This window comes from Manis javanica, chromosome 15 (genome assembly GCF_040802235.1).
Source record: "Manis javanica isolate MJ-LG chromosome 15, MJ_LKY, whole genome shotgun sequence".
NCBI classification, from domain to species: Eukaryota; Metazoa; Chordata; class Mammalia; order Pholidota; family Manidae; genus Manis; species Manis javanica.
The window spans coordinates 25000428-25027394 of NC_133170.1; the positions used below are offsets into that span (position 1 = coordinate 25000428).

Sequence of the window (26967 nt, forward strand, 5' to 3'; positions counted from 1 at the left end):
CAAGTATTTTTTTATAATTTAGCTATATAACAAATTTCATAATTTCATAGTTTTTTTACCTAATTTAATTATATAACAATGGGGTTATTTTTTGTTTGTTTCTGATAAATTAGTCCCAAAACAGGGCAGAAACTTTAAATATTCAACAGTATACTAGTTAACATTTCTCCTTAATTTTTGTCAATCTCTAGTGAATGTTTCTCAATTTCCTCTGGTTGTCTCATGTTCCATATTGAATAGAACATGAGTATGAACGGGAAACTCACTCTTTTAATGACTTCCCTTTTTTTGATTGACTCCACCTCTGTTATGTACCCTTTCAGTTTTTTGTGGAAGTGAGATGATTTTTTAGAATTCTTAGTGGTCTTCTTCTTTAGGAGAACGTTTCTAGGGAATAATACAAGAAGCCTTAGGAATTATACAACTTTGGAACAGGCAAACTCAGGATGTTGCTGCATGAAAACTCTGCATCAGCTGGTAAAGCCTTCTCGTTTTTCTACGTTAACCCTTTAATGGAAATATAACATTATTCTGACAGTCAATGGATCTGATTTAATAGCAATTGACATTGGAGAATAAGGAATGGGAAAAGGGCATTAAGTTTACATTGGCAGTACCTTTGTTCTGCCATAGATTTGAAACTGATGTAACATAAAGATTATATTTGGCATCAATTTTATAAAACTGCTATGTTAAGTAAGGAACTGAAATTAACTGAGCTGTATTATGAAAATGATGGCTGCTAGAAAAGATAGAACATGTAGGAATGGATGTTGATGAAAATTGATCAAATACAGGAAATTTAGAATAACAGCCCTGAGTATTGAAATCTACTTCATGATTTATATGGGTGTGTTAAACTCATTTAGCATTTATCCTTTCTTTCCAAGCTTTCATATTGAAGTCTGTAACAAGTCATATGAAAGCATAAGTCCTTAGTCACAGTTCAGTGACTTATCCCTAAGTGAGTGTCCTTGAGTGTCTACCATAGCATTTTTACTTTTAAATTAGTGTTGGGTTGGAGTAAGTGAGGAGAAATGAGAGAGGTAAGTGGAGATAGCATCTAACATCTGGGTTTTTCAAATATAAGCATTGTCACTTTATTCCATCAATGTGTTGTTCACCTACTATTTAGCAAGCACAGCACCAGGGTACCGGTGAAATGGTGAACGTAATAGACGTAATCCATCCCTGCTTGGAACCCACCGTCTAACAATGTGGATCAGGTAGGCTTGGAGATGTAAACAGCAGTGAATGACTATTGCTCAGTGCTGGCAGGACAACTGCTTGCTTCCAAGTTTCACTGATGCTTTTTCAATTTCCCAGGTTTAAGGTCTGCTCTGGCAATTCTTTTTTCCATTTCAACTTCCTTCTTACTCCTTACCGCTAGGTTATCTATTTTCAAAGCTATTTCATTGAAACTAAATGGTCCTGGATATGAATTTTTCCTGTGAAGGTTTTCTGTCTTGGTTTGACCTTCTTTGCTAATCTCAAACCTCTGAAACCATCTGCTTTTTCCAGTCTCTTTTTGGGAAGACTATTCTTTAGCCCTCTTTCTTTTTTTCATAGATGTTAGAAGATGTTTTGTCCTCTTAAGTCCCTTCACTATTGCTGTGGTCTCCATCTTCAATGCCTGTTTGATTACCAGCTCTGTTGGTGAGTAATTTGTCAAATTTATTCTTCTGACAATAATCATTGAAAAGCAAATAGTTATCCCAAAGTTTAAATACCAACTAAAAACATGCTCCACAGTTTCAAAGGATCAGATATTAAAAGCACAAAATAAGAACCTAACCACATGACACAAAAAAGTGAACAAAATAGTAGCATAGTTTCCAAAAAATAAAATAATGTTTCACAGGAAAAAAATGCATTTTACCAAAAGATTTGAAATAATGTCTAACTAAAAAATAGGGAGCAATACAAAGGAGGAAAAACCTCAGAATTATTGGGATCAAAGGGAATTTGAGGAACACTTAAATAAATTCAAATGCCAAAATTTATCCAAAAATGTATCGAGGGAGGCCAGATATATATTAATGGGACCATAGGTTCTTATGTTAGCTAAAATAATCAAAAAGCAGTGCCTGAGATATTTAAGAGGGCCAGGAGGAGAGATTATTTTATGGTAGAAGGTAATAGGAAAAATTCTCCAACTCAATTTCTGCTTAAGCAGATAAGTTTCAGTCAGACTTCAACTAGTACTTTAAAAATTCATGGTATTTTATGTATATGTGTGAAATGGGTGTTAAATTCCTTCTAACTGGTCTTTTTGTCCTCACCATCAGCCTTCTTTCCATTCATCTTAGGATTTTGGAGAAACTTACATAGCTCATCCCTGTAAAATTTTGTAGTATCTTATTTAAATGATAGACTACCCATGGAGATTCTATAAATTGACATTTAAAAGAATATCAGCCATAAAATAGATATCACATAGTACTGTGTTACTTAGCTTTACTGGTTTTATGCCATTGCTTAATTTGAAACCCATGATATTGGTAGTTGTATTTGCATTCCTATGAAACGGCATTCTCTTACTGTACCATGACTAGGTCCAGGGATGTTTCTCAAATCTGGCTTTGAAAAATAAGTAATCCAAAGAATAATAATTCTCTCTCTACGTGCTCTTTGGATCTTGACCAATTGCTGCCTTTACCCATTGTTGCAGGAGGAACAGATAAGGAGCTGAGACTAGCAGCTGGTGAAAACAAGTGTGCTGGAAGAGTGGAGGTGAAGGTCCAGGAGGAGTGGGGTACTGTGTGCACGAATGGTTGGGACATGGATGAGGTGGCTGTGATCTGCCGGCAGCTAGGATGTCCAACTGTTATCACAGCCACTGGATGGGCTAATTTCAGTGCAGGCACTGGACGCATTTGGATGGATCATGTTGCTTGTCAGGGGAATGAATCAGCACTCTGGGACTGCAAACATGAAGGATGGGGAAAACATAACTGCACTCACCAACAGGACGCTGGAGTAACCTGCTCAGGTAAGACTTGCAGAGTCAAAGCCTTTGCATGAAATGCTTTGTGGGAAAAAGTATAGAGGTGGGTTAAAAACAAAACAGAGCCAGTTTTCTGTAAGTAATCCAGTCCATATATAAAATTACCCAATCCTTTGTTAAAAGACCAAAAAACATATGACCAAACTCATATTTTTTAAAAATCAAGAGATTATGAACACTATAATCAATGAAGAAGTGACTAGTTTCAATTTTATATTCAGTAATTCTCCTATAACCTGCTACCTACATAAAAATATCACAATATCTAAGCTAATTCCTTGTCCGGTTTCCCAGTAACATGATGCGTTCATGCATTTACCTATAAATCATGACATTTTTGTCCAGTAATTGATAATTGACTTATTGAATCAAGAAATAAATATTTCTAGCACCAATCCTTTGTGGGAGAAAGACCATTTTGAAAAATATTGCTTTTTCCAGTGTATGATGGTATTTATTTCAATAATATGGTAATTTTCATTTATAAAACATTTCATAAGTTTTATCTCAGTTGGCCTTGCAAAAACTCAGAAAGTTGTGTTGTCACACCTTTCTGCTGCCAAATCCCAGGGTCATATTTTGACCCGATTCAGATGCCTGGGCTTCCCATTCCTCCTTGCTTCTTCCACTGACCTTTATGCAACCCTCTCATCTCCAAGCCTTTCTCTTAAAAGACCATCTCCTCCATCACTGATTTTGGAAAGGACTAATCTCTACCCAGGTATCGTTGTGAACTAGAAGAAACACAGGCTGGTATCTAGAAAAACACTGGACTGAATTCTAGCTCAGCTGCTCATTAACGTTATTATTTTAAACCAGATGTTCGATCTTTCTAAACTTCAGTTTCCGAGGATTCAATGAAATAAGACACATATGTAATAGGTCTTAAAAATGGTTAGTTCTCCATTCATCTACTGATGGACATTTAGGTTGCTTCCATATCTTAGATATTGTAAATAGTGCAGCGATAAACATAGGGGTGCATCTGTCTTTTTCAAACTGGATAAAGAAGAGGTGGTACATATACACAATGGAATATTACTCAACCATAAGAAAAAAACAGAGCCTACCATTTGCAACAACATGGATGGAGCTAGAGGGTATTATGCTCAGTGAAATAAGCCAGGCAGAGAAAGACAAGTACCAAATGATTTCACTCATATGTGGAGTGTAAGAACAAAGGAAAACTGAAGGAACAAAACAGCAGCAGAAACACAGAACCCAAGAATGGACTAACAGTTACCAAAGGGAAAGGGACTGGGTTGGATGGGTGGGAAGGGAGGGACAAGGGCGGGGAAAAAGAAAGGGGGCATTACGATCAGCATGTATAGTACGTGGAGGGCACAGGGAGGGCTGTACAACACAGAGAAGACAGGTGGTGATTTTACAGCATCTTGCTACACTGATGGACAGTGACTGTGAAGGGGTATGTGGGGGGTACTTGGTGAAGGGGGGAGCCTAGTAAACATAATGTTCTTCATGTAATTGTAGATTAATGATACCAAAATAAAAATTTAAAAAAATGAATCTTAAAAAAAAATAGTTAGTTCTCATGGATCACTGTTTCTCACTATCCTGACAACTCAGTTCTCTTTCTCTTGCCTTGTCTTCCTCCTCCTTATTGTCTTTTATTGTTAATCTTTATGAGGGAAAAAATAGGGAATAAAAAAAGCAACATCTATGTCAAACATCTATAGCCAGGTTAAAAATTTTAATAAATCTTTCCAGGCTCTTACTGTAATAATTGCTGTCTACAGAATTGACCATTTAAGCTCAGACAGCAATGTAGTACTTTTAACTCTAGGTTTCTACCTTTATACCTAAGGATGGAGTTAATCAAACTTGTTTTTTGAAGTTTATACACCTAAAGCTCCAACTGGTGCAGATTAACAGAAAGGAATGCATAGCCTCTCAAAGACTCATTCGTTCCCTGAAGTTTCAGAGTCTGCTTCTCTGAGATTTACCCCCCTAATCATGCCCAATCCTCAAAGCCTGTACCTCTTATGAGATTTTATTATTATCACATTCCCTGGGCCATGTAGCATAATAGTAAAGAGAACAGACTCTGGCACTAGGTTGCCTTTTATTTTTTTTCACATCCTGGCTATATTATTTTCTGGGTGTGTGATCCTGTGGCAACTGTTTACCTCAGTTTTCTTACCTGTGATGTAGGGACAGTGGTAATAGTACACAATGCTTAATGGTGTAGATACTAAAAATATCATATGTGATATGCCTGGAGCAGCAATGCATATTTTGATTGTAAGCTATTATTATTATTATTATTATTATTATTATTATTATTATTATTATTATTAATTGTCCATAATGAAAAATATTGTTCAGTGGAGGTTTTTTCTGGAGTCTACAGCTTTTCAAATTGAATTGTATTTTCAAAAATTAGCTGCTGAACATTTTGTTCAGCCACAAACAGTTTTTGTTTTTCAAATGTGACAAAATTTCATCCCGAATCTCCTTTTTTAGTCCTCATTAAAATCTAAGGAATAGTGTATAGAGAGAATTTCTTTATGAAAAAAAAGTTCTTTGCTGTAAATGGTACCAGATGCTTTGGGGAGGAAAAAAGTTTTGATTTAAATAAGAAATGAGTAAGAAATGAATTATTTTAATTTTTTCTCAATTTTTAATAATTTGCTATGCATGGGGTGCTTTTGCAAGCTATTATGCATGCTTATGCATTTTTATTTTTTGTTTTTTCCTATTTTCTAATTTCAAATTCAACTTCAGACAGTTATTTATGCTCCGAACTCTTTGTAAAATGATTAAAATAAAGATTTTAAATGGTCAATGAATGACCAGTTTGTCACTGACTACTTTGTTGTATGGACCAATTTTATTTTTTCTAGTTTTTTAAATGAATACTTTGAGTGAAATCTATTTCTACATAAAAGAGTGTTTATTCTGATTAGGTAATGGAAGAAAACAAGACAAAGCAAAGTAAGTTTTAATCTGTAGAACATTTTCCTTGGTAAGTAAATGTAGATGAAAGTTCCTTGTTAGCTGGTTTTAAAAGATTAAAATTCTGCAACATGTGAATAAGGGTAGCATCCAAAATGAGGAAACATTTTTAAGGACAGCATCACATCACAAGTGTCCAGAGGAACCTTATTTTCTAAAATCGGAATGAATATGACATCTGAACTCTGGTCTTTTCCCTGCTGTAGATGGATCCAATTTGGAGATGAGGCTAATGAATGGAGGAAGCCGGTGTTCAGGAAGAATAGAGGTCAAATTCCAAGGACAGTGGGGAACAGTGTGTGATGACAACTTCAACATAGACCATGCCTCTGTGGTGTGTAAACAACTTGAATGTGGAAGTGCTGTCAGTTTCTCTGGTTCAGCTAATTTTGGGGAAGGTTCTGGACCAATCTGGTTTGATGATCTTGTGTGCAGTGGAAATGAGTCAGCTCTTTGGAACTGCAAACACGAAGGATGGGGAAGGCATAACTGTGATCATGCTGAGGACACTGGAGTGATTTGCTTAGGTAAGGCTTGCTCTGGCTCTGTTCTGTTCTGCACGAGAGGACAAAGGAAGGGGGTCAGAGTCTTAAAAGTCTGAACTAATTTCAGATTCCAGTTCTGGTACCTGTGGAGTTTTTAATCTTACCTGAAATTGACATGAAGAGGTTAGGGGGAAAGGATGAACAGTGAAATTGAGATCCCAAGTCATGATGCTGGAAGGAGGTGTTTAGAGTGTAGTCCAATCCCTACACCCACCCCACACAAAAAAAGAGGAAAACAGAAAAAAGGAAGGAATGGCTTAACTAGCAAATTTCACTTTCTAGATAAATGTTAAAAGTAAATCATGCCCCTTATCATTTATCTACCTGCATGTCTCTTTTTCAGCCACATTAACCCAGCCCTTCCCAAACTGTTATTTCAAGTTCACAGAATCAGATGATTAAAAAATATATTTAAGGATTTCCTATTAAAACCTCATTTATGCTAGGGCTGTGGTCTGACCAGGCACTGTGTCTGTGTTGGGACTTCCATGTCCCATGCCTGCTCAGGGGACAGGGACAGTGGCTGTGTGTGGGCAGAGGTGCCACTCTCCTTTTTCACTTGCATTCTTAGTTTGAAGAAGACTTAGTATGTCTTGAACCCCAGGGGACAGTTAGGAAAATGTAAATAGAGTAAAAAAAAAAAGTCCCTGTAGTCATCAGATTTTTTTAAAATTTTCTTTTATTTTTTGAAAGAGAAGGAAACTCAATTCAAACTAATTTTAAATAAGAAACTGATGACTCAGAAAACTGGGAAATCCAGGCTACAGTTGGCTTCATGTATAGCTGGATTCAAGCACTTAAATCATCCGATTCTGGCTCTTTTTCTATTTCTTGAATTGTCTTTTTTCTTGTTGAACAAGGCATTATCTATAGTCTGAACCACAAAAAAAAAAAAACAGGACTCCTACAGAAAATATGGGAAGTGAAAGGGATTTGGGATAGAAACAACACAGTGTATACCTTCCATTTTCCTTACCCCTCAAAATCTTCGGGGTCCTCAACACATTTCTTCTCAGTGTGTTTTATACATGCTGAGGAATCACGATAAACAGCATTGTGTTAACCAAAACTGAAACTGCCATAGGAGAAAAGCAATTTATTTATTTTGGGATATTACTCAAAATCAAGTTCTGTTCTCTGAGGAATATTGATCAGAGGAACTGAAAGTGATAATGGAGAGGTCCATTTTTCTCTACTTTGCTTTTAAAACTAAAGAAGTGGTCACAAAGGGGCCAAGCATATCATACAAACCAGGTAGTAAGATAGGTAATACAGCCAGAGGCCAAAGGGTGCATTGAGGCAAACTGGAGTGTGTGGGTGTCACCTAAACACATGCAAATATATATTTAGCCAGAAAAAAAATTCCAACAAAATCTATGTGATGGTCAAACAGCCCCTGGACCACCTGTTAAGAACTCTTCTTATAGTACATGTGTTTTATACTGAAAAGTCCTGTGCTGCCCGAGCCACTGCCCCTTCCATCTCTAGTAACATTCAGTGGTAGTACATTCCTGTTTACTCTGTCCCTACCTACCTCTTCCCTTTTTCTTCACCTCGTTTCAGGCGCAGCTATTTAGAGTCCCCTTTTCTTGTTGTTTATCACTGACTTGTTTTGTGTCCCTCTTACAGATGGAGCAGATCTGAACATCAGACTGGTAGATGGAGTCACTAAATGTTCAGGAAGATTAGAAGTGAAATTCCAAGGAGAATGGGGGACAGTGTGTGATGATGGCTGGGATAGTAATGATGCCACTGTGGCATGTAAGCAACTGGAATGTCCAACTGCCGTCACTGCCATTGGCCGAGTTAATGCCAGTGAGGGAACTGGACACATTTGGCTTGACAGTGTTTCTTGCCATGGACATGAATCTACTCTCTGGCAGTGTAGACACCATGAATGGGGAAAGCATTATTGCAATCATAATGAAGATGCTGGTGTGACATGTTCTGGTAAGTTAAAATAAACAAAAGGTAGAAGAGAGAAGGGAGGACCTACCTATGCCCTTTAGGAATAGGAATAGGTGTGAGATGTGAGATAGAACTATCTAATCATTTCCTTGTTGGGAATTCTTTTACAGCTGTGTGGAATCATTAACTCATTCTTTATTTGACTAGTTTAGAGGGTTGTTTGACTGTTTTCTGTAATAATTATTGAAACTGCTGTTGGAGACCACTCTTCAAATTTAAATCTACCTGGAGCCCTGAGAGATAAAATGTTAATAGATCTTCTTTTTCTATCTGACTTGCTCATATTTTTCTACCACCTACTATTTTTTATTAACCTTGAAGCTATAATCCCAATTCTAATCAAACTCATGGTCTATACTGGCTGTTCAAAAAGCCAGAAGATGGATAAGCTCTAATTTCCATTGTCTCAGTATCTGGGAAGGAGCAAAATAAAAAAATATCCTGTGGGAGCTAACTTCTCCATGTATCTTTGGCCTGCATTTATGTTTCTTTTGCAGATGGATCAGATCTGGAGCTGAGACTTATTGGTGGAGGTAGCCGCTGTGCTGGGACAGTAGAGGTGGAAATTCAGAAACTGGTGGGGAAAGTGTGTGACAGAAACTGGGGACTGAAAGGAGCTGATGTGGTCTGCAGGCAGCTAGGATGTGGGTCTGCACTCAAAACATCCTATCAAAGTTACTCCAAAGTTAAGGCAACAAACACATGGCTGTTTATAAGCAACTGTAATGGAAATGAAACTTCTCTTTGGGACTGCAAGAATTGGCAGTGGGGTGGACTTTCCTGTGATCACTATGAAGAAGCCAAAGTTACCTGCTCAGGTAAGACTTTCAATCAACATTTAAGAAGTCAAATTCCAAGAGCATAAATATGCAGTAATATCCTTGAAACTGATTAGAAACTTTAGCCCCTATGACTGAATCTCTGTCAAGAAACCAGAAAATATTCCATTCTGAGAGTTTCAGATAAATTTATAATTCATTTTGTACCATGGACAGTGCTGACTGGTTTGTTATTCACTTAGCTTTTAAGTAATTTTTAAATCATGGAAATGTAAAAGGTAAAGGAGGATTAATATTTTTGAGGTAGAATTTAAACATGTCTTTCATGGGAATGTCACCAAATGATTTAAAAAATAACTATGTTGCATAAAGTGGCAAAACCTTAGGTTCCCTCTATGTTACTATGAAGAATTTTCTTCTTTCTGTACATTTTTGTGCATTTCACTGCAGCCTCTTTGAAAAGCTCAAAAGTGAGCTGTGAGATGACTAGGCTTGTGGATTCTCTAGCATTTTATGCTAATTATATTTGTGAGATTAAAACTATCTTTGTTTTCTAATTCAATATAAGTGTGCTTCCTTCTATTAATTCACTTCAGATTTCATAATGTTTGGTTTCTTTTTTTCTCTCAGCTTCTTCAGTTGATTGCTTAATTAATTATGATTCTTTCTTACTTACTAATATAAATAGTTGAGTTTATAGGTTTTCCTCAGAGGGCACCAGTAGCTATATCATATAATTGATGAATTGATGCTCTATGAATCTGGGATATGGATCTTCCTATGACTGCTATGTGGTCATTGTGAATTGTTCTTTTTGATATTAAAAAGTTTCCATCTTTTTATGGTTGAATGACTTTGTTCTGAATCACATTTGCCTGATATTAATACCATGACTATTGCTTTATTTTCTATTCTCTTATTTTCAACCCTTATGAATCATTTTGTTCTAGGTGCATCACTTGGCCCTCATCATAGAGTTGGGATTTCTTTTTAACAGAATTCTGATTGGATTACTTGTTTGAGATGAGAGATATATTTGACTTTAACTTAGTCGTATTATGTGTTGTTATGTACACATAATATTTATTGTGATTATGTGTTATGCTACAAACTGACTGTTAATTATATTTCACTTTATGACCATTTGGGGAACTTTGCGTGTGTTTGGGCATGTGTGAGCATACTTGTGTGCCTGATAACTTCCTTCTAAATTCAGAAAGCTTTGTCTATTTTCCTACTAACTATATGTTATGTTAGCTAGCATTAGTTCAGTAGCAGCTGAAAGAAAACCAAATAAGAGTGGCTGAAGATAAGGCTTACGTTTTTCTCAGGTAAAGTAAGTCAACTAGGTAAGCAGTTTAAGACTGATTTGGAGGCTCTGCAGTCGCCAGAAACACCTAGAGTTGTTTTCTGCAGTCATCATCAAGTCCTACTGGATGACAATGCTGAGTTGCTCTACACCTGAGTGAGTTCCTGGTAAGTCAGTCTGACAGACCAGGTTCTGACCCCTGAGAAGTTGTCTGCTGCCCATGGTCCTTCGTGGGCCCCATGCTGTTCTGGGGGCAGTTCTTCATGGGTGTCGCTCTCCACAGTCACGTCTGAGCTCAGTTTGGGGAGCATACCTGTCCGGGGGCTGCGCACCTTTACAGTTCACTTTGTGCTGATACTGGCTTCGGGCCGTTTGGTTGCTTTAAGGGATGAGTAATTCATTGGGCAATATTGGCTGTCTTCAAAGTCAGCAAAATAATTCTCTTCAAATTTAGTGGCCTTCTAGTTGATTTGCTTTAATCCAGTGTCATGTGAAAGTAATCCCTGTCAGGAACATATTTGCATACTTTGATCTATGCTGCCTCTTTCTCAACACTTATTGGCTGCTGCCCCGAGGTCATTTGAAACCATGGGTTTGGGAGGAAAGGGAAGACCTAAATCCTGTCTTTCTTGTTAGGTTCCTTTGTATGTGGAGCATCTATTTAATTTTCTTCTATGGCTGCAGTTTTATCACCACCTCAGTTTGGAGGAGAGGATACTTGGGGTTGTTTTTTTTTTTTTTTTCAATCCTGCAAGTTCCAAATTACAAGATTCTCAATTAGTTACATATAGTAACTGCAGGCAGAGTGTGCCTCCCTTATATGGTAGGTATTTTTCCTTCCATTTCGTCTTTCAGGCCGGCAACTTTTAGTCTGAGTTCTCTCTATTAAGTGCTAAAAGTGGCAAGGAAGAATCATACCATGCCAACATTCTGACTTTTTTCATTTTTCTCTACTTCTCTCAACATGTTCTCCTATTTTTCACCTTCAGTGAGCACATGACTTACTTTTCAAGGGAATGTTTGTCCACCTATCTTACCATGGGTAATAAGATTCATTAGCTTTACAGTCAACATATTTCAGTCATTAGTATATGCTGTCCATCAATTCCATTCAACTACATCCAAAATTTAAGTTTTATTACTAGTGCCTCTCACTTATGGTAACACATCATGAATTACTTAGGATTCTATTCAGATGCATATAATAGAAATCCCAAATACTGTAAGTTTGCAACTTAAAGGGGGTCCCTTTCTTTACAGAACTCTATTTTTGTTTGCTATTTGCCATGTGTGCACTTTGCTTTCTTTTGTAAACTGTTTTGCTATATTTCTGCAGTTTGTGGAAGCTTCCACTTATTTGGGAGCCTAGGTCTTAGCTCTCTCCTTTTTTGCTAGAAATAGAATTTGTAATTTCGTTTCTTGATTTACTTGATGCTTCAGAAGTTTTCCAGGAAAAAACCCAGAAACAATATAAATTTGGAGGAAAGTTCAAATGACAAATTCCATAATCTATTTAAATTCTTAGACTTTCAATGACTCTATAACATCTTACTATGCTGATAGACAGTGACTGCAAAAGAGGTGGTGAGGACTTGTTGATATGGGTGAATGTTGAAACCACAGTGTTGTTTATGTGAAAACATCAGAAGATTGTGTATCAATGATACTTGAATAAAAAATAAATAAATAAAAATAAATTCTTAGACTTTCATAGAGCAGAAGGCTTTCTGGCTGAAAAGGGCCAGAAAAACTCAGTAAATCAGATTTTGTTGCCCTTGTCTAGCTTGGATTAATACTTAGCCTACAGGCACACACCTGATCATCTACATTTGCTTTCTTACGGCACTGAACTATGTTTTCTACCTTTATCTTGCATCTACCTACCACTTCAGCATTTTATTAAAAATAATAATAATAATAATAATAAGGGAGAAATGTGGGATTCACATACAAATCAAGTATAAAGATCAAATGAATATCATACTTGACCTGATTGTTTATAGTTCATAATGCGTGATCAAAACCGAAACTTTCTGTGACGACTGCCCTTGTACTGTTCACCATATTAGAACTTATTCACTATGTAAGAATTTGTACACCATGTAAGAACTTGTTCGGTGTGCTTCAGAAGATGCGAGATTGATGAGAATTAGGCTTGGGGTGGATTAATGATTCTGCATTGAGTCCCCTGTACAGAATTTTATTGTTGTTAACTGTTAATAACCATTTGATCAATAAATATGAGAGACGCAAAAAAAAAACCTCAGTAAATCAGGGAGACTAGAAAGATAAAGCAGCAATTTATCTCTAATGTGCAGTTTCAACAAACCAGTCAGAAAGAGGGCTAAGAAATTTTGGTCACAAAATTACTTTGAATCCAAGACATTTCATTTCTGATGGTTGTGTGTGCTATAAAGGACATCTGAACTTAAGAAACAGTTCATCTGAGTTGTGCTGTATTTTACTAAGGTTTGAGAAGTAATTTTGAGACTAGCATGATCTGTACTTCTTCAGAGTCTGGGAAGAAATGATGAAAATATATCAGTGCTTCTTTAAAGTGTTGCATATTTTACCTATAGCTAAACCAAAGGAAATAGTTCTAATGAAATATTTTGTATTTTTCTTCTCCACTTCTTCATTTCTACAGAAAGAAATTAATACAGAGTCAGTTAGGCCAGGGAAAAGCTTAACGTAAAGGAGCTAAATCCAGGTACAAAAATTCAATTATTGCAGTCAGATGCTTAGCAGGGGAAAAAAAAATCTCTTAGTGGGATAAATTTCTAATATTCTAACCATGTACACAGAATAAATGATACAGGAAAGTCAGCTCATGGTATAGATTAATGTGTTACCAGCAGATTCATGAAATAAAGGCTGAGGATGGAGTCTCTAAGTCATTTTTTTTTTTGAGGAACAGTATGTTTACTAGGCTCCCCACTTCACCAAGTCCCCCCCACAAACCCATTATAGTCACTGTCCATCAGCATGGTAAGAAGCTGTAGAGTCACTACTTGTCTTCTCTGTGTTGCACAGCCCTCCCCGTGCCTCCCCCCACATTATACATGCCTAATTCTTTTTCCCTCCCTTATCCCTCCCTTCCCACCCATTCTCCCCAGTCCCTTTCCCTTTGGTAACTGTTAGTCCATTCTTGGGTTCTGTGATTCTGCTGCTGTTTTGTTCCTTCAGTTTTGTCTTTGTTCTTATACTCCACATATGAGTGAAATCATTTGGTACTTGTCTTTCTCTGCCCGGCTTATTTCACTGAGCATAATACCCTCTAGCTCCATCCATGTTGTTGCAAATGGTAGGATTTGTTTTCTTCTTATGGCTGAATAATATTCCATTCTGTATATGTACCACACCTTCTTTATCCATTCATCTACTGATGGGCACTAAGACTGCTTCCATTTCTTGGCTATTGTAAATAGTGCTGCAATAAACATAGGGGTGCATCTGTCTTTTACAAACTGGGCTGCTGTATTCTTAGGGTAAATTTCTAGAAGTGGAATTCCTGGGTCAAATGGTATGTCTATTTTGAGCATTTTGAGGAACCTCCATACTGCTTTCCACAATTGTTGAACTAATTTACATTCCCACCAGCAGTGTAGAAGGGTTCCCCTTTCTCCACAACCTCGACAACTTTTGTTGTTGTTTGTCTTTTGGATGTTGGTGATCCTTACTGGTGTGAGGTGATATCTCATTGTGGTTTTAATTTGCATTTCTCTGATAAATAGCAATGTGGAGCATCTTTTCATGTGTCTGTTGGCCATCTGAATTTCTTCTTTGGAGAACTGTCTGCTCAGCTCCTCTGCCCATTTTTTAATTGGATTATTTGCTTTTTGTTTGTTGAGGTGCGTGAGTTCTTTACATATTTTGGATGTCAAACCTTTATCAGATCTGTCATTTACGAATATATTCTCCCATACTGTAGGGTACCTTTTCATTCTATTGATGGTGTCCTTTGCTGTACAGAAGCTTTTCAGCTTGATGTAGTCCCACTTGTTCATTTTTGCTTTTGTTTCCCTTGCCCAGGGAATATTTTCATGAAGAAGTTGCTCATGTTTATGTACAAGAGATTTTTGCTTATGTTTTTTTCTAAGAGTTTTATGATTTCATGACTTACATTCAGGTCTTTGATCCATTTTGAATTTACTTTTGTGTATGGGGTACACAGTGATCCAGTTTCATTCTCTTACATGTAGCTGTCCAGTTTTGCCAACACCAGCTGTTGAAGAGGCTGTCATTTCCCCAGTGTATGTCCACGGCTCCTTTATCATTTATTAATTGACCACATATGTTTGAGTTAATGTTTGGAGTCTCTATTCTGTTACACTGGTCTGTGGGTCTGTTCTTGTGCCAGTACCAAATTGTCTTGGTTACTGTGGCTTTGTAATAGAGCTTGAAGTTGGGGGGCAAGATCCCCCCCACTTTATTCATCCTTCTCAGGATTGCTTTGGCTATTCAGGGTCTTTTGTGGTTCCATATGAATTTTAACACTATTTGTTCCAGTTCGTTGAAGAATGTTGTTGGTAATTTGATAGGGATCACATTGAATCTGTACATTGCTTTGGGCAGGATGGCCATTTTGACAGTATTAATTCTTCCTAGCCAGGAGCACGGGATGAGTTTCCATTTGTTAGCGTCCTCTGTAATTTCTCTTCAGAGTGTCTTGTAGTTTTCAGGGTATAGGTTTTTCACTTCCTTGGTTAGGTTTATTCCTAAGTATTTTATTCCTTTTGATGCAATTGTGAATTGAAGTGTTTTCCTGATTTCTCTTTATATTAGTTCATTGTTAGTGTATAGGGAAGCCACAGATTTCTGTGCAGTAATTTTGTATCCTGCAACTTTGCTGAATTCAGATATTAGTTCTAGTAGTTTTGGAGTGGAGTCTTTAGGGTTTTTTATGTACAATATCATATCATCTGCAAACAGTGACAGTTTGACTTCTTCTTTACCAATCTGGATTCCTTGTATTTCTTTGTTTTGTCTAATTGCCATGGCTAGGACCTCCAGTACTATGTTGAATAACAGTGGGGAGAATGGGCATCCCTGTCTTGTTCCTGATCTTAGAGGAAAAGCTTTCAGCTTCTCGCTGTTTAGTATGGTGTTGGCTGTGGGTTTATCATATATGGCCTTTATTATGTTGAGGTACTTGCCCTCTATACCCATTTTTGTTGAGTCCAAATCATTTTTGAGTAGAAGAGTTGCTCCTTTACCCTGGACGCAAATATTTTAGGACAAAGGAAAGAAGAGAATATTTATAGAACCCACTTATTTTCACATACTTGACAAATTTTCACCATGAAAGAGAAAATTGTCTGTGTTTTATTTATTTAATTTTGGTTTGTTTTTTCACTGGTTGTGTTTTACTTTGCTTGAGATGGATCTAGGTGAGAGAGCAAATGTTTATAAGAAAGTCAGACTTGGCTCAGTCTAAGAAACTGCCTTTATTTATAAGTTTAGGTCTGGTCCCAAATGGAATGGGATCATATGAATACTTGTGAATGATATCTTAGTGAAATTTCATGCTCAAATAATGATTCAACAAGAAGAAAATGAGGACTCAAGAGTTTTCATTACTTGTGTTATGGAGGTGGTATCTGTTGAAAGAATAAACTATTGAATAGATAATAAATACTGAATTATCTCAAAGACAAAGAAATCATATGAAAATATTTGAATATCAATACTGTGTTTGTGGTTATGGCATAGGCTTATTGGAAAGAGAGTTTTGAAACAAGGAGACCACTTAGGAAGTTATTGCAAATGTCTCACATGACATATGATGACAAATTAAAGCAGAGCAATAAATATGGAGAAGAAATATGCTGGATGACTGATAGACATTGCTGATTTTCCACATATGCAGTATGTCGTGACAGTCAGGATTCTAGGCTCTGGGATATACTGCCTGGCTTCAAATCCTTGTCCTTCACTAACCACTGTGTGATCCTAACAAATTATTACCCTGTCTGTATTTCAGTTTCCTTGTATGTAAAATTGGAAAAACATTAATACTTATCCCCATAGGCAATTGTAAAGGTTAAATGAAATCATATTTGTTAAATACTTAGTAAAATACCATATATATAAATAGGTACTCACTTAATATTACCACTATCATATTATTACCATTATTTATGGTGAGATAAAGAAGTTGTTCAGTTTCGGGTGATTCTAATTTGGTCTGGATGTCACTAATTGAGTAAAGAATATGATGAATAATTGACTCAATATTAATTGAGTAAAGAATTGTCAGTACAATAATTCAGTCAATTTTGAATACCTTAAGTTCCAGATGTCTAAGTATATATGTTTATGAATATAAAGTTAAAGAGAAACATACAGGTGAGAGCATAGTTAATGGCAGTTAATAGAAGATGTCTTTTGAGAAGATGAGAAAGTTGAGGAGAGGTCCGAGAACACCTGAAAGGTTCTGATAAAGAATTATCAGGCAGTAGGGAGGAGAAACAGGAGAATGGGTGTCTCGTGTATCAAGTGTAACAGGTATCAAAGAGAAGAAGAGGTCTGGTGCTCAGAACAGGAAGTATACTGAAAAACTTTACAAAGAACCATTCAAAAAGTTTGGGGTCAACCCCAGACTGTAGTGGGTAGGGGATCAAGTATAGGACAAAAGACAGAAAGAGTGGATACACATTATCTGTGGTCTCCAATGTTATAAATACTGTGAGCAGAATACCCACACGCAAGGAAAGAGTTATCATGCTTCCAGGAATAGTTGGTTCCAGGAGGCAAAGTTCCAGAATTCTCTCAGATGAATCCGTCCAATGAGAATGGGGAGATCTAGAGTTTACTAAGCCCAACTCTAAGTAGAAAGCCAAGAGGAACGGGTGTGTAAAATCATCGAACACCTTGGCTTCCCTTTGTCACTTCACTTCCTTCTCCACCCCTATCATGAAAGAAAATCTGGAAGTCATGTTATCTCCCACTGAAATATTATTATTTGTCAGCCCACAGGGAACCCAGACTGGTTGGAGGGGACATTCCCTGCTCTGGTCGTGTTGAAGTGAAGCATGGTGACACGTGGGGCTCCGTGTGTGATTCTGACTTCTCCCTGGAAGCTGCCAGCGTGCTGTGCAGGGAATTACAGTGTGGCACCGTCATCTCTATCCTGGGGGGAGCTCACTTTGGAGAAGGAAATGGACAGATCTGGGCTGAAGAATTCCAGTGTGAAGGACACGAGTCCCATCTTTCTCTCTGCCCAGTAGCTCCGCGCCCAGACGGGACTTGTAGCCACAGCAGGGATGTTGGAGTAGTCTGCTCAAGTGAGGCCCAGTGAACATGTTCAGCTTTTCCCCATGCTGCAAAGAGGGTAGGGTTAGGTAGTCACAGACATCTCTTTTAAAGCCCTGTCTCCTTTCAGGATACACAGAAGTCCGCTTGGTGAATGGCAAATCCCCATGTGAGGGGAGAGTGGAGCTTAAGACACTTGGCACCTGGGGTTCCCTATGCAGCTCTCACTGGGACATGGAAGATGCCCACGTTTTTTGTCAGCAGCTTAAGTGTGGAGTTGCCCTTTCCACCCCAGAAGGAGCACATTTTGGGAAAGGAAGTGGTCAGGTCTGGAGGCACATGTTTCACTGCACCGGGACTGAGTGGCACATGGGAGATTGTCCTGTGACAGTTCTGGGTGCTTCGCTATGCTCGGCAGGGCAAGTGGCCTCTGTAATCTGCTCAGGTAAGAGTATGGAGGGCAGCCGGTGATGATCCTCCCCCATGGCAATGTTCCTGAAGAGCAGGTGTACCTACAGGAATGAAGAACAAAAGTAAAAGGGAATCATGCATTTTGAGGGAGAATGAGAACTGTGGCAGAGTGTTAACTTCATTTGTCTTTTTAGAGGGGAAGTAAACTTAATTTTCACAGACCTCACACATATCTGGTGCTTATCACATGCCAGCCCTTCTGAGTACCTGGCTGGCCCACCCACCATCCTCTCTCTAAAGCTGTGTCTGTCCTCAGCTCGCCTATCTAACACCCCATCCGACTTCCCTTCCTCGCCCTAACTTTTGTATCTTGTGAAACTGAGCAATTTGGTGTTTGCAGGAAACCAGAGTCACACGTTATCCCCGTGCAATTCATCATCTTCAGACCCAAAAAGCTCCACCATTTCAGAAGAAAGTGCTGCTGGATGCATAGGTGAGAGTCAGTGACCACCTAGGAAAATTATCTTAATCCTTATGAATGGATTTTATTAATATTTTATTCTATTTTTCCAGTCAGTGGTCAACTTCGCCTGGTGAATGGAGGTGGTCGTTGTGCTGGGAGAGTAGAGATCTACCATGAGGGCCTCTGGGGCACTGTCTGTGATGACAGCTGGGACCTGAGGGATGCCCATGTGGTGTGCAGACAGCTGGGCTGCGGACAGGCCATTAATGCCACGGGTTCTGCTTATTTTGGGGAAGGAACGGGGTCCATCTGGCTGGATGAGATGAACTGTAATGGAAAAGAGTCTCGTATTTGGCAGTGCAGTTCACATGGCTGGGGGCGGCACAACTGCAGGCACAAGGAGGATGCAGGAGTCATCTGCTCAGGTAAGTGGTGCACATGACCTCTGGTCAAAATTACATAAGAAAGGACTGAGGCAAAAGGTAGCAAAATTCCCTGAAAAGCATGTTCAGAGGGAATTACTACAGGAGTCCAGATCCCACAAATGTGGATCTGATTAATTAGTGCTACCTAATGGGCAAGACAGTATAATAGCCAAAAGAGGAAAATTCAGACATGAGCTTGCATGTCATGAAAATGACAACAAAACTAATAACGGGAAGTTCTTTTATAAATATATATGGAGCTGGGTACTGGGCAGGGACTCAGTGTACCATTTGGCAATCGCTGTATTAATAAAGAAACAGATTAAAAGGAACAAGAAGAAATGCCTTTAGTACTACATTCTACAGAGAAAAAGACAGTTGCCGTGCCCATGTAATTTTTCCTGACAGGCAAATGAGACTCACTAATCTTAGGCGCAAAAATTCCTCTAAGAGGCCACCGCTCTTGTTTTACATAGTAAGCTTTGGAAACCATCGTAAAATTGCAATGTGTACTCAGCTGTAATGTATTGGAGAAAACGGTAGTATGACTCAGTAACCTATGGAAGTGAAAGATTCTATACATCATGAATGACTGTCACATTTAATGATGTAAATCTGGTAGAGGATGTACACAGTAAACCTGTGAAGTGGCCGAAAGGGACTTATTTCATATTGAGGTAGTATATACAAAAGATTGGTTTTAGTGTCTCAGTGACTCACTAAATTTTAACTATCAAGGATAGTTAACCTTATTAGGTTCTTGAAACTAAAATTACAGTAATTTGGAGAGAAAAATCCAAACTATGTAATTGATAAAAGGCTCTAAGCCTTCGATTGAGTTTTAGAAATCAACTTAGAGCAATTGATGGCATTCAAAAGAGGTCCCTAAGTACAAAACCCACAAGACAGGCCACAGAAGTGGAAGTGAGGCATGGAGAATATAGTCATTGGTTCTGTAACATCTTCCTATGTTGACAGGTAGTAAGTGCACTAGTCGGGGAGAGGATTTAATAAGGTGTGTAACTGTTGAATCACTGCATTATATACTTGGAGCCAATATAATATTGTATGTCAACTGTACTTCAATAAAAAAGAAAACCCTACATATATATAGAACAAATACTATGTTTTACTAAATTCTACTAAATCATCCAGAAATTACTAAAGAATTATTAGTAATTGAATTTATTCCAATTTTTAAAGCATTCTCACCTCAGAGTACAGGGAGTGAGTCCTCTGAACCTTCAGGGAAGATGCAAAACTACTTAGTCTCTATTTCACTCCAGAGTTCATGTCTCTGAGGCTGACCAGTGAAACCAGCAGAGAGACCTGTTCGGGGCGCCTGGAAGTTTTTTACAATGGAGCTTGGGGCAGCGTTGGTAAGAGTAGCATGTCCACAACCACTGTGGGGGTGGTCTGCAGGCAACTGGGCTGTGCGGACAAAGGGGACATCAGCCCTGCACCTTTGGACAAGACCACATCCAGGTACATGTGGGTGGACAATGTTCAGTGTCCAAAAGGACCTGACACACTATGGCAGTGCCCATCATCTCCATGGAAGCAGAGACTGGCCAGCCCCTCAGAGGAAACCTGGATCACATGTGCCAGTGAGTAGCCCATGGCCTGTGTGGAAATTTTGTTCTATAACACCATTATCCTCTTCTGAGCTCATTAAGTAGGAATGAGTAACCTCTGTATTTACTCTGCTTGGATGGTGTAATTTGTTTTGTTTAATTTGACCTATAGGTATCCATGATTGGTGATCATTTTTCCAAAGAATATTATGCTCCATATGGTCTGCTTGATAGTTTTATTCTATTGCTTTTTCTGAACAGTTGAGGTGCTGAGAATATGTGATTCAGTATTTGACTATTGAATGGTCTAATTTATCTTCCCCATTTTTCTTTCAAATATTATCTGAGCTACTAATATAAGGAGAGATAGTCAGAAAGATCGATCCTGATTTATTTCCCCATTCTCCATCTTCTTAAGCTTGAAGATTTCTATGCGCCTGGCAATCTCCCAAGCTCTCTTCTATTTGAGAGAACTTAACATTATACAGTGTTAACTTTATTCATTTGACATTTCCTGAGTCACACTAATGAAGAGAACATGTCCAGGATGAAATACACCCAGCTTGCTGAAAGGACATGTGCTTTCATAAAGGATAACTTTTGTTAAAATATATTTTTTAATGCACTTTAAATAAGGAAAGTTTTCCAACGTAGATTTATAAAGGGTTTCAAGTCTCTCTTTTCCCCTGCGTGACCTCTTATAAGTTTTTACGTTTGTAGAAATGATCTAGGTGTCTGATTTTTCAGACAAAATAAGACTCCAAGAAGGATCCACTAATTGTTCCGGACGTGTGGAGATCTGGCACGGAGGTTCCTGGGGCACAGTGTGCGATGATTCCTGGGACCTTGAAGATGCTCACGTGGTATGTCAGCAGCTGGGCTGCGGCTCAGCGTTGGAGGCACTCAAAGAGGCGACGTTTGGTCAGGGCACTGGGCCCATATGGCTCAATGAAGTGAAATGCAAAGGGAATGAGTCTTCTTTGTGGGAGTGTCCTGCCAGATCCTGGGGCCACAGTGACTGTGGGCACAAAGAAGATGCTGCTGTGAAGTGCTCAGGTGAGTGCCAGGGGCCGGGTTCAGCACGGACTTTCTGGCGGCGAAGAGGGGGCGGGCAGCAAAATGCACTGTGCAAACACTGTAGAGTCCTTACAGGGATCCGGCGGCGAGAGAATCACGGTGTTTCGATCTGAGGGAATGGTAGAGACATCTCCTGTTAGACATTGGCCTTTGCCATGGAAAAGCACGTAACATATATGCAAGGAGCAAAGACAAGGGGACCCTAGCTTTAGGGGGGAAGGAGTAGTTCACTGGGCTGAGAGGCACTAAAGGCTTGCGTTGGAAAGAGAAATATTTGTTCTATGTAATTACTTCCAGAATTGAGTCTCCTTCTCTTTCTCATACAGAAATTGCGATGAGCAGAAGATCATCCAACGCCACAGGTATACCACGGGATGTGCAAGCATGGGAGCAATTGCCTGCATTATTAAATTCCCTCTTGTTAAGAGATTTTGGATCAGAATTTGAATTTTGCTTCAGCAATCCTGTATCTGACCTAAGAGAGGGATGGAGATGAGGGACCCGAGTCTTCTAGCTAAGACACCATCCTCTCTCGTAATGTGTTCTGTGCTTAGGTCTCTCATCTCGTGTTGCCATCGGGGTCTTTGGGCTCCTTCTGCTGGCCTTTCTCATCGCGCTCCTCTTGTGGATTCAGAAGCGGCGACAGCGACAGCGGCTCACAGGTCTGAGCCAAATTATGGTGTCTCTGCTGTTTCTAGAGTATAAGGAATTTCTTGGAATGAAAGCAAAAACAAAACAATTAGACTCATGGCTCTGGTGTCCAGGAAGATGGAGCCTGGAAGAAGGTTTAAGCAGTTTCTCAAAAAGAAGGGACAAAGTTTCAGAGGAGAAAAGGGACTGTGGTTATATTGATGATCCCTGTACTCATTTACATGTTTAATGGGGACATCATAGAATCAATAGCTTAGAATGACCCTGCTTATATGGTCTAGAATGAATCCTTTGTTACCCAAACATTGATGTGCTCCTACTATATAGTTATTAGTACTTTTACTGTTCTGTGAGGAAATGTGCTAGACTTGGAAGATGCAAGTATGGACAATCAAGTGCTTTTGTCTTCATGAAAGTTCAAATCTAGTGGAGAATATATATATATATATATATATATATATGTATGTATGTATGTATATATGTATACACATAAGCAAATGAACTGCAGCGTAGCATTATACATTAATATGAACAAGGAACAAAAGCGGCACATAGAGGAGAGTAATTAACTGAAATGGAGAAAGGCAGTAGCAGAGGCTTCTAGGGGGCTTCTGAGACACATTTTGAAGATAAAGTTCAAAGAACTGGGTCAGATGCATTATAGGGAAAGAGTCATGTACAAGTGCTGTGAAACTTAAAGGATGGCACGTCTGTTGCTTTGCGGGGAATTTGAAGTTGAATTCAAAGAGAGAAGCTACTGATAAGAATAGAGAAGAGGGAAGGAACAAACCCCGAAGTTCTGCAACCCATGGTGAGAAGATTAATAGTCACTAAAGAGTATCACGTAGGGGAGTGAAATCGTCAAGTAGTCTCAGAAAGGTTTGTTTTTCAGCGGGGTGTAGGCGTTGAGGGAGGACATTACTGACAAGGATAGCATTTTGAAATAGCTGAGATGAAAGATGAAGAGATCTCTACAGTGAGAACGGAGGGGAGAGGAGAGATTTTCAATAAAGCTCCAGTGAATTAGAGAAGACTGCTGACTGCCTTTGGGGCAGACAGTGGGCTGATATGCGATGGCGCTGGGGGAGGTGTAGCCTCATCCTTTGAGTCTGTGGCATTAAAAGGGAAAATCTTAGTGGTAGAATGGGATGGAAACAAGACAGGGGCATGGATAAAGAGTAAGTATGCTGACATGCTGGGGAATTGCATGTATAGGAAGGGAAGGTTTTATTATGCTCTGCTGACCCCTAACCCAGGGCCTCTGTTTGTAGTTTCCTTGAGAGGAGAGAATTCTGTCCACCAAATTCAATACCGGGAGATGAATTCTTCCCTGAAGGCAGATGATCTGGACCTGCTCAATTCCTCAGGTCTGTGGGTTCCTTGAGGGTCTGTAGTTCTGGGGTTAAGACCTGCAACTGAAGCTGAGGCATTCAACTTTGCGCAGCAGCGCAAAGAAATCTCAGACATGTAATAGGAAGCTTATGATTCATGTAAGGAAGAAAGGCAGAAAGGAGCTAAAATTTAGTCTTATAGACAGTAAAAGTTACAATCATGGGGAGACCTCTGGCTAAGAGGTTTAGGATTATTTCTGATAGAGAACAAAAAACCATGTAGTAGAATATTGTGACTCGGATCTCATTTTATTTAAACATAAACATATAGAAATCAATCTCCTAGCTATTTAACTTTTCCTATCTCTTTCCCAGTTTCTTCCATTCCCACTTCCTGCTACTTGCCTTCACTAACTTGATATTTATTATATTTTTTCCTAAAAGTCTAAAAACTTAAACTTTCTGTATCTTTATCTCATCAGAAGACATCACTAGTCACAGGACTAGCCTTATTCCCCTCACATAATGCTTCTTTCTTGTCCTCGGACTTCTGTCAAGCTGCAGTGCACTAATTCTGTCTCTGGGCAACATAACTGCCGGGTTGGAAGAAATATCCCCAAACTCACTTACTCCATGAAGACTCAACACCTTCTCAATATTTCTTACCTTCTGAGAGGGGGCCTGCCTCACTTCTTCAATCCAGGGGATTTGGTGTTTGCTGCAACTATGCCAGGAAAACACATTTAAGGCATGGGAAAGACTTTCTATGTCCCTCAAACCACATGTGTTTGCCTTCCTAATGATGGACAGTATATTTAAATGTTCAAAGAGCTTCTAAGGTACTTGAGGGAGGTGTGATTTATTTCCCAGTAATTACTTTCTTCCTTTCAGAAAATCCCAATAAGTCAGATAGTTTTAATAATGCTGGACTAATTTCTGTGTCTATATCTCTTCCTATTTCTGGATACAAAAGGGGACCATTCTGAAGTACACTGAGAAGGAAAATGGGAATTATAACTCAGTGAGGTAAGTGAGGAGAATTTACTCATCACAAATAAATGTGAATCAATCTTTTAAAGGTATTTAGGGATCCTTTCAGGAAGAGATAAGATTTATGTCTACTGTTGTATTACACACGCTATGGTAGATAGAGTATAAGATAGGATAGCAATATAGGAGGTTTGCTTAAGAAAGTATGAGGAGATTGTACAGATGTGATGTTCAATTAAACATCAGAAGGCCAGAAGATGGACCATTCTAGGGAAAGGATACAGCATGTACAAAATGTGGAGGCATAAAAGAGAACCACACCTTTGGAGAACTGTAAGATGCATTTCAGGGCTCTGAGCACTGAAAATACAGAGATAAAAGATACTGCTGACAAAGACATGATTGTTTAATGAAAGATCTCACAGTATCTAGGTGGGAGTATGGAGGGGCTTTGGGGAAAGGGGAAGCAATGTGAATCTCAGCCGAAAAGGCTACGTGGAGCCCTGTGGTGAGCAGTCTTATCGGCTATAGTACATGTTCGTATTTTATTTTCATGACTGTGGGGGAGGTGGTAAGCTTTAGAAGGTTAAGCTGGGGCAAGACATGATCACATTTGCATTTTATAATTTGCTTTCATGAGGAAAGGGTAACAAAAGAAAAATGGACAAGGCAAGAAATTTGTTAAGTTATACATCAAAAAGAAAAGATGGTGAAATGAGTTAGTGGACACATTTTCTGTTTTTTTTTAAAAACAATTTTAGGAGGGCTATACATTTAGAAATGATACATAGCAAAAGGATGCTTTTTGTAGAGGTATTATATATGACATAAGAGAAATACTGATTGAGATGAAGGATAAAAGCTGGAACTCTTAAAAGTTTATAAATGTAAAGTTAATATTATATACATACACATTACATATAGAGCTCTTGTAAGTTGTATATAGCATTAGAAAGGTAAATATATGTATACAAATTTTATGCACATATATATCTTAACAGTTGTTAAGACAAAGACATCATTTAATGGATAACTGGGCAAAGCTATAAAAAGACAACTCACATGAAAGGAATTTCCACTAACAAACAGACATTTAAAAATGTTCGAATTCACCAGTATATCTGGGCAGAATTCAAGTTACAATTAACAATGAGATATCGCTCTATATAAATCAGATCAACAAAAACTAAAAATAGCACCAGTATTTATTGCTGGTGGGAATAAAGAGAAAATGTAATTTCAAACATTACTATTGTAAATGAAAGTAATCTTCTGAAGAAAGCAATCTGCAATTTTCTATTAACTTTTAAAAATGCTTACAGACCCTTGACCTAACAATTCTACCCCTGAGAATTTCCTCCATACAGATAAAGCCACTAGGATGTTAGAACATATATGTTCGGATTCCTTCAGTAGTGTTATCAGTATGAATGTTAACCAGTGAGATAGTGGCTAGAAAATTATGGTGCAGCCAACTAAGGAAAGGAAAAGAATCACTCACAAAACTGCAATAATATTATTCCATTTATGTGCTCATGTTATTGAATATAATAAAATATAATGTTTACATCTGTGGAAGTATATATATGTATATGTATATAGAAACATTAAAAGTTCTAACAACATTGTACATTGAACAAGACTCTGAAGACGATTTATAATCTCAATCACAATTATTATTCTGATGTAATAAGTAATAACTAGCCTACTTTTTCCTTAAAGAGTAGTCACTGCTGAAACACTGCTTCAGAATTACATGGAGGGGCTTTAAAGAATTGCTTTTCTGGGGACCTCTGTAGTTCTATGGAATGGAAATGATTCTTTTGCATACTGAAGTTTGAAAATCTTTGCACTTAAGTGATCTATTAGGAATAGATATATGTTTTTTAATATATGTTAGTGTGTGTTATAGTATAATGTAATACAACATATTACATTATAATTCTTCTACATACCTGAGTATGAAGAGGAAAATAACATTCTTCTATTTATGGCTTTAGTTCAGCTTTTAAGATACCTTGATGAAGACCTGGACTGTGTAGCAAGAATCCACCTTGTTCACTGAAGACTACAATACCATCCTATTTCTCTTACTGTTCCAAAGACTGCTGCTGATTTTATAAAAAATAAATTGGTGAATGTGACTACTAAAAACTGTGTATAAGACTTTCAAGGGAATTTAAAAAAAGGAATATTGCTCATTTGAA

At 38.2% G+C, this 26967-nt stretch overlaps 1 protein-coding gene across 2 annotated transcripts; it reads left to right on the forward strand.

The window, feature by feature from the left end:
• Positions 1–317: 317 nt before the first annotated feature.
• On the forward strand, positions 318–26967 carry LOC108401351 (scavenger receptor cysteine-rich type 1 protein M130). 2 transcript variants are annotated; one of them, XM_017667238.3, is made up of 17 exons: positions 318–477; positions 1570–1656; positions 2672–2992; positions 6190–6510; positions 8158–8478; positions 8994–9314; positions 17556–17870; positions 17969–18283; positions 18650–18742; positions 18823–19137; positions 20424–20744; positions 21459–21767; positions 22115–22150; positions 22343–22450; positions 23711–23806; positions 24744–24796; positions 26761–26967. In XM_017667238.3, exons 1-16 carry the CDS (start codon positions 447–449, stop codon positions 24764–24766), a joined length of 3333 nt encoding a protein of 1110 aa, XP_017522727.3. In that variant the 5' UTR covers positions 318–446; the 3' UTR covers positions 24767–24796; positions 26761–26967. The 2 variants fall into 2 exon arrangements, with proteins under 2 accessions (XP_017522727.3, XP_017522728.1); XM_017667239.3 differs by lacking the exons at positions 318–477; positions 1570–1656; positions 2672–2992 and adding an exon at positions 4345–4433.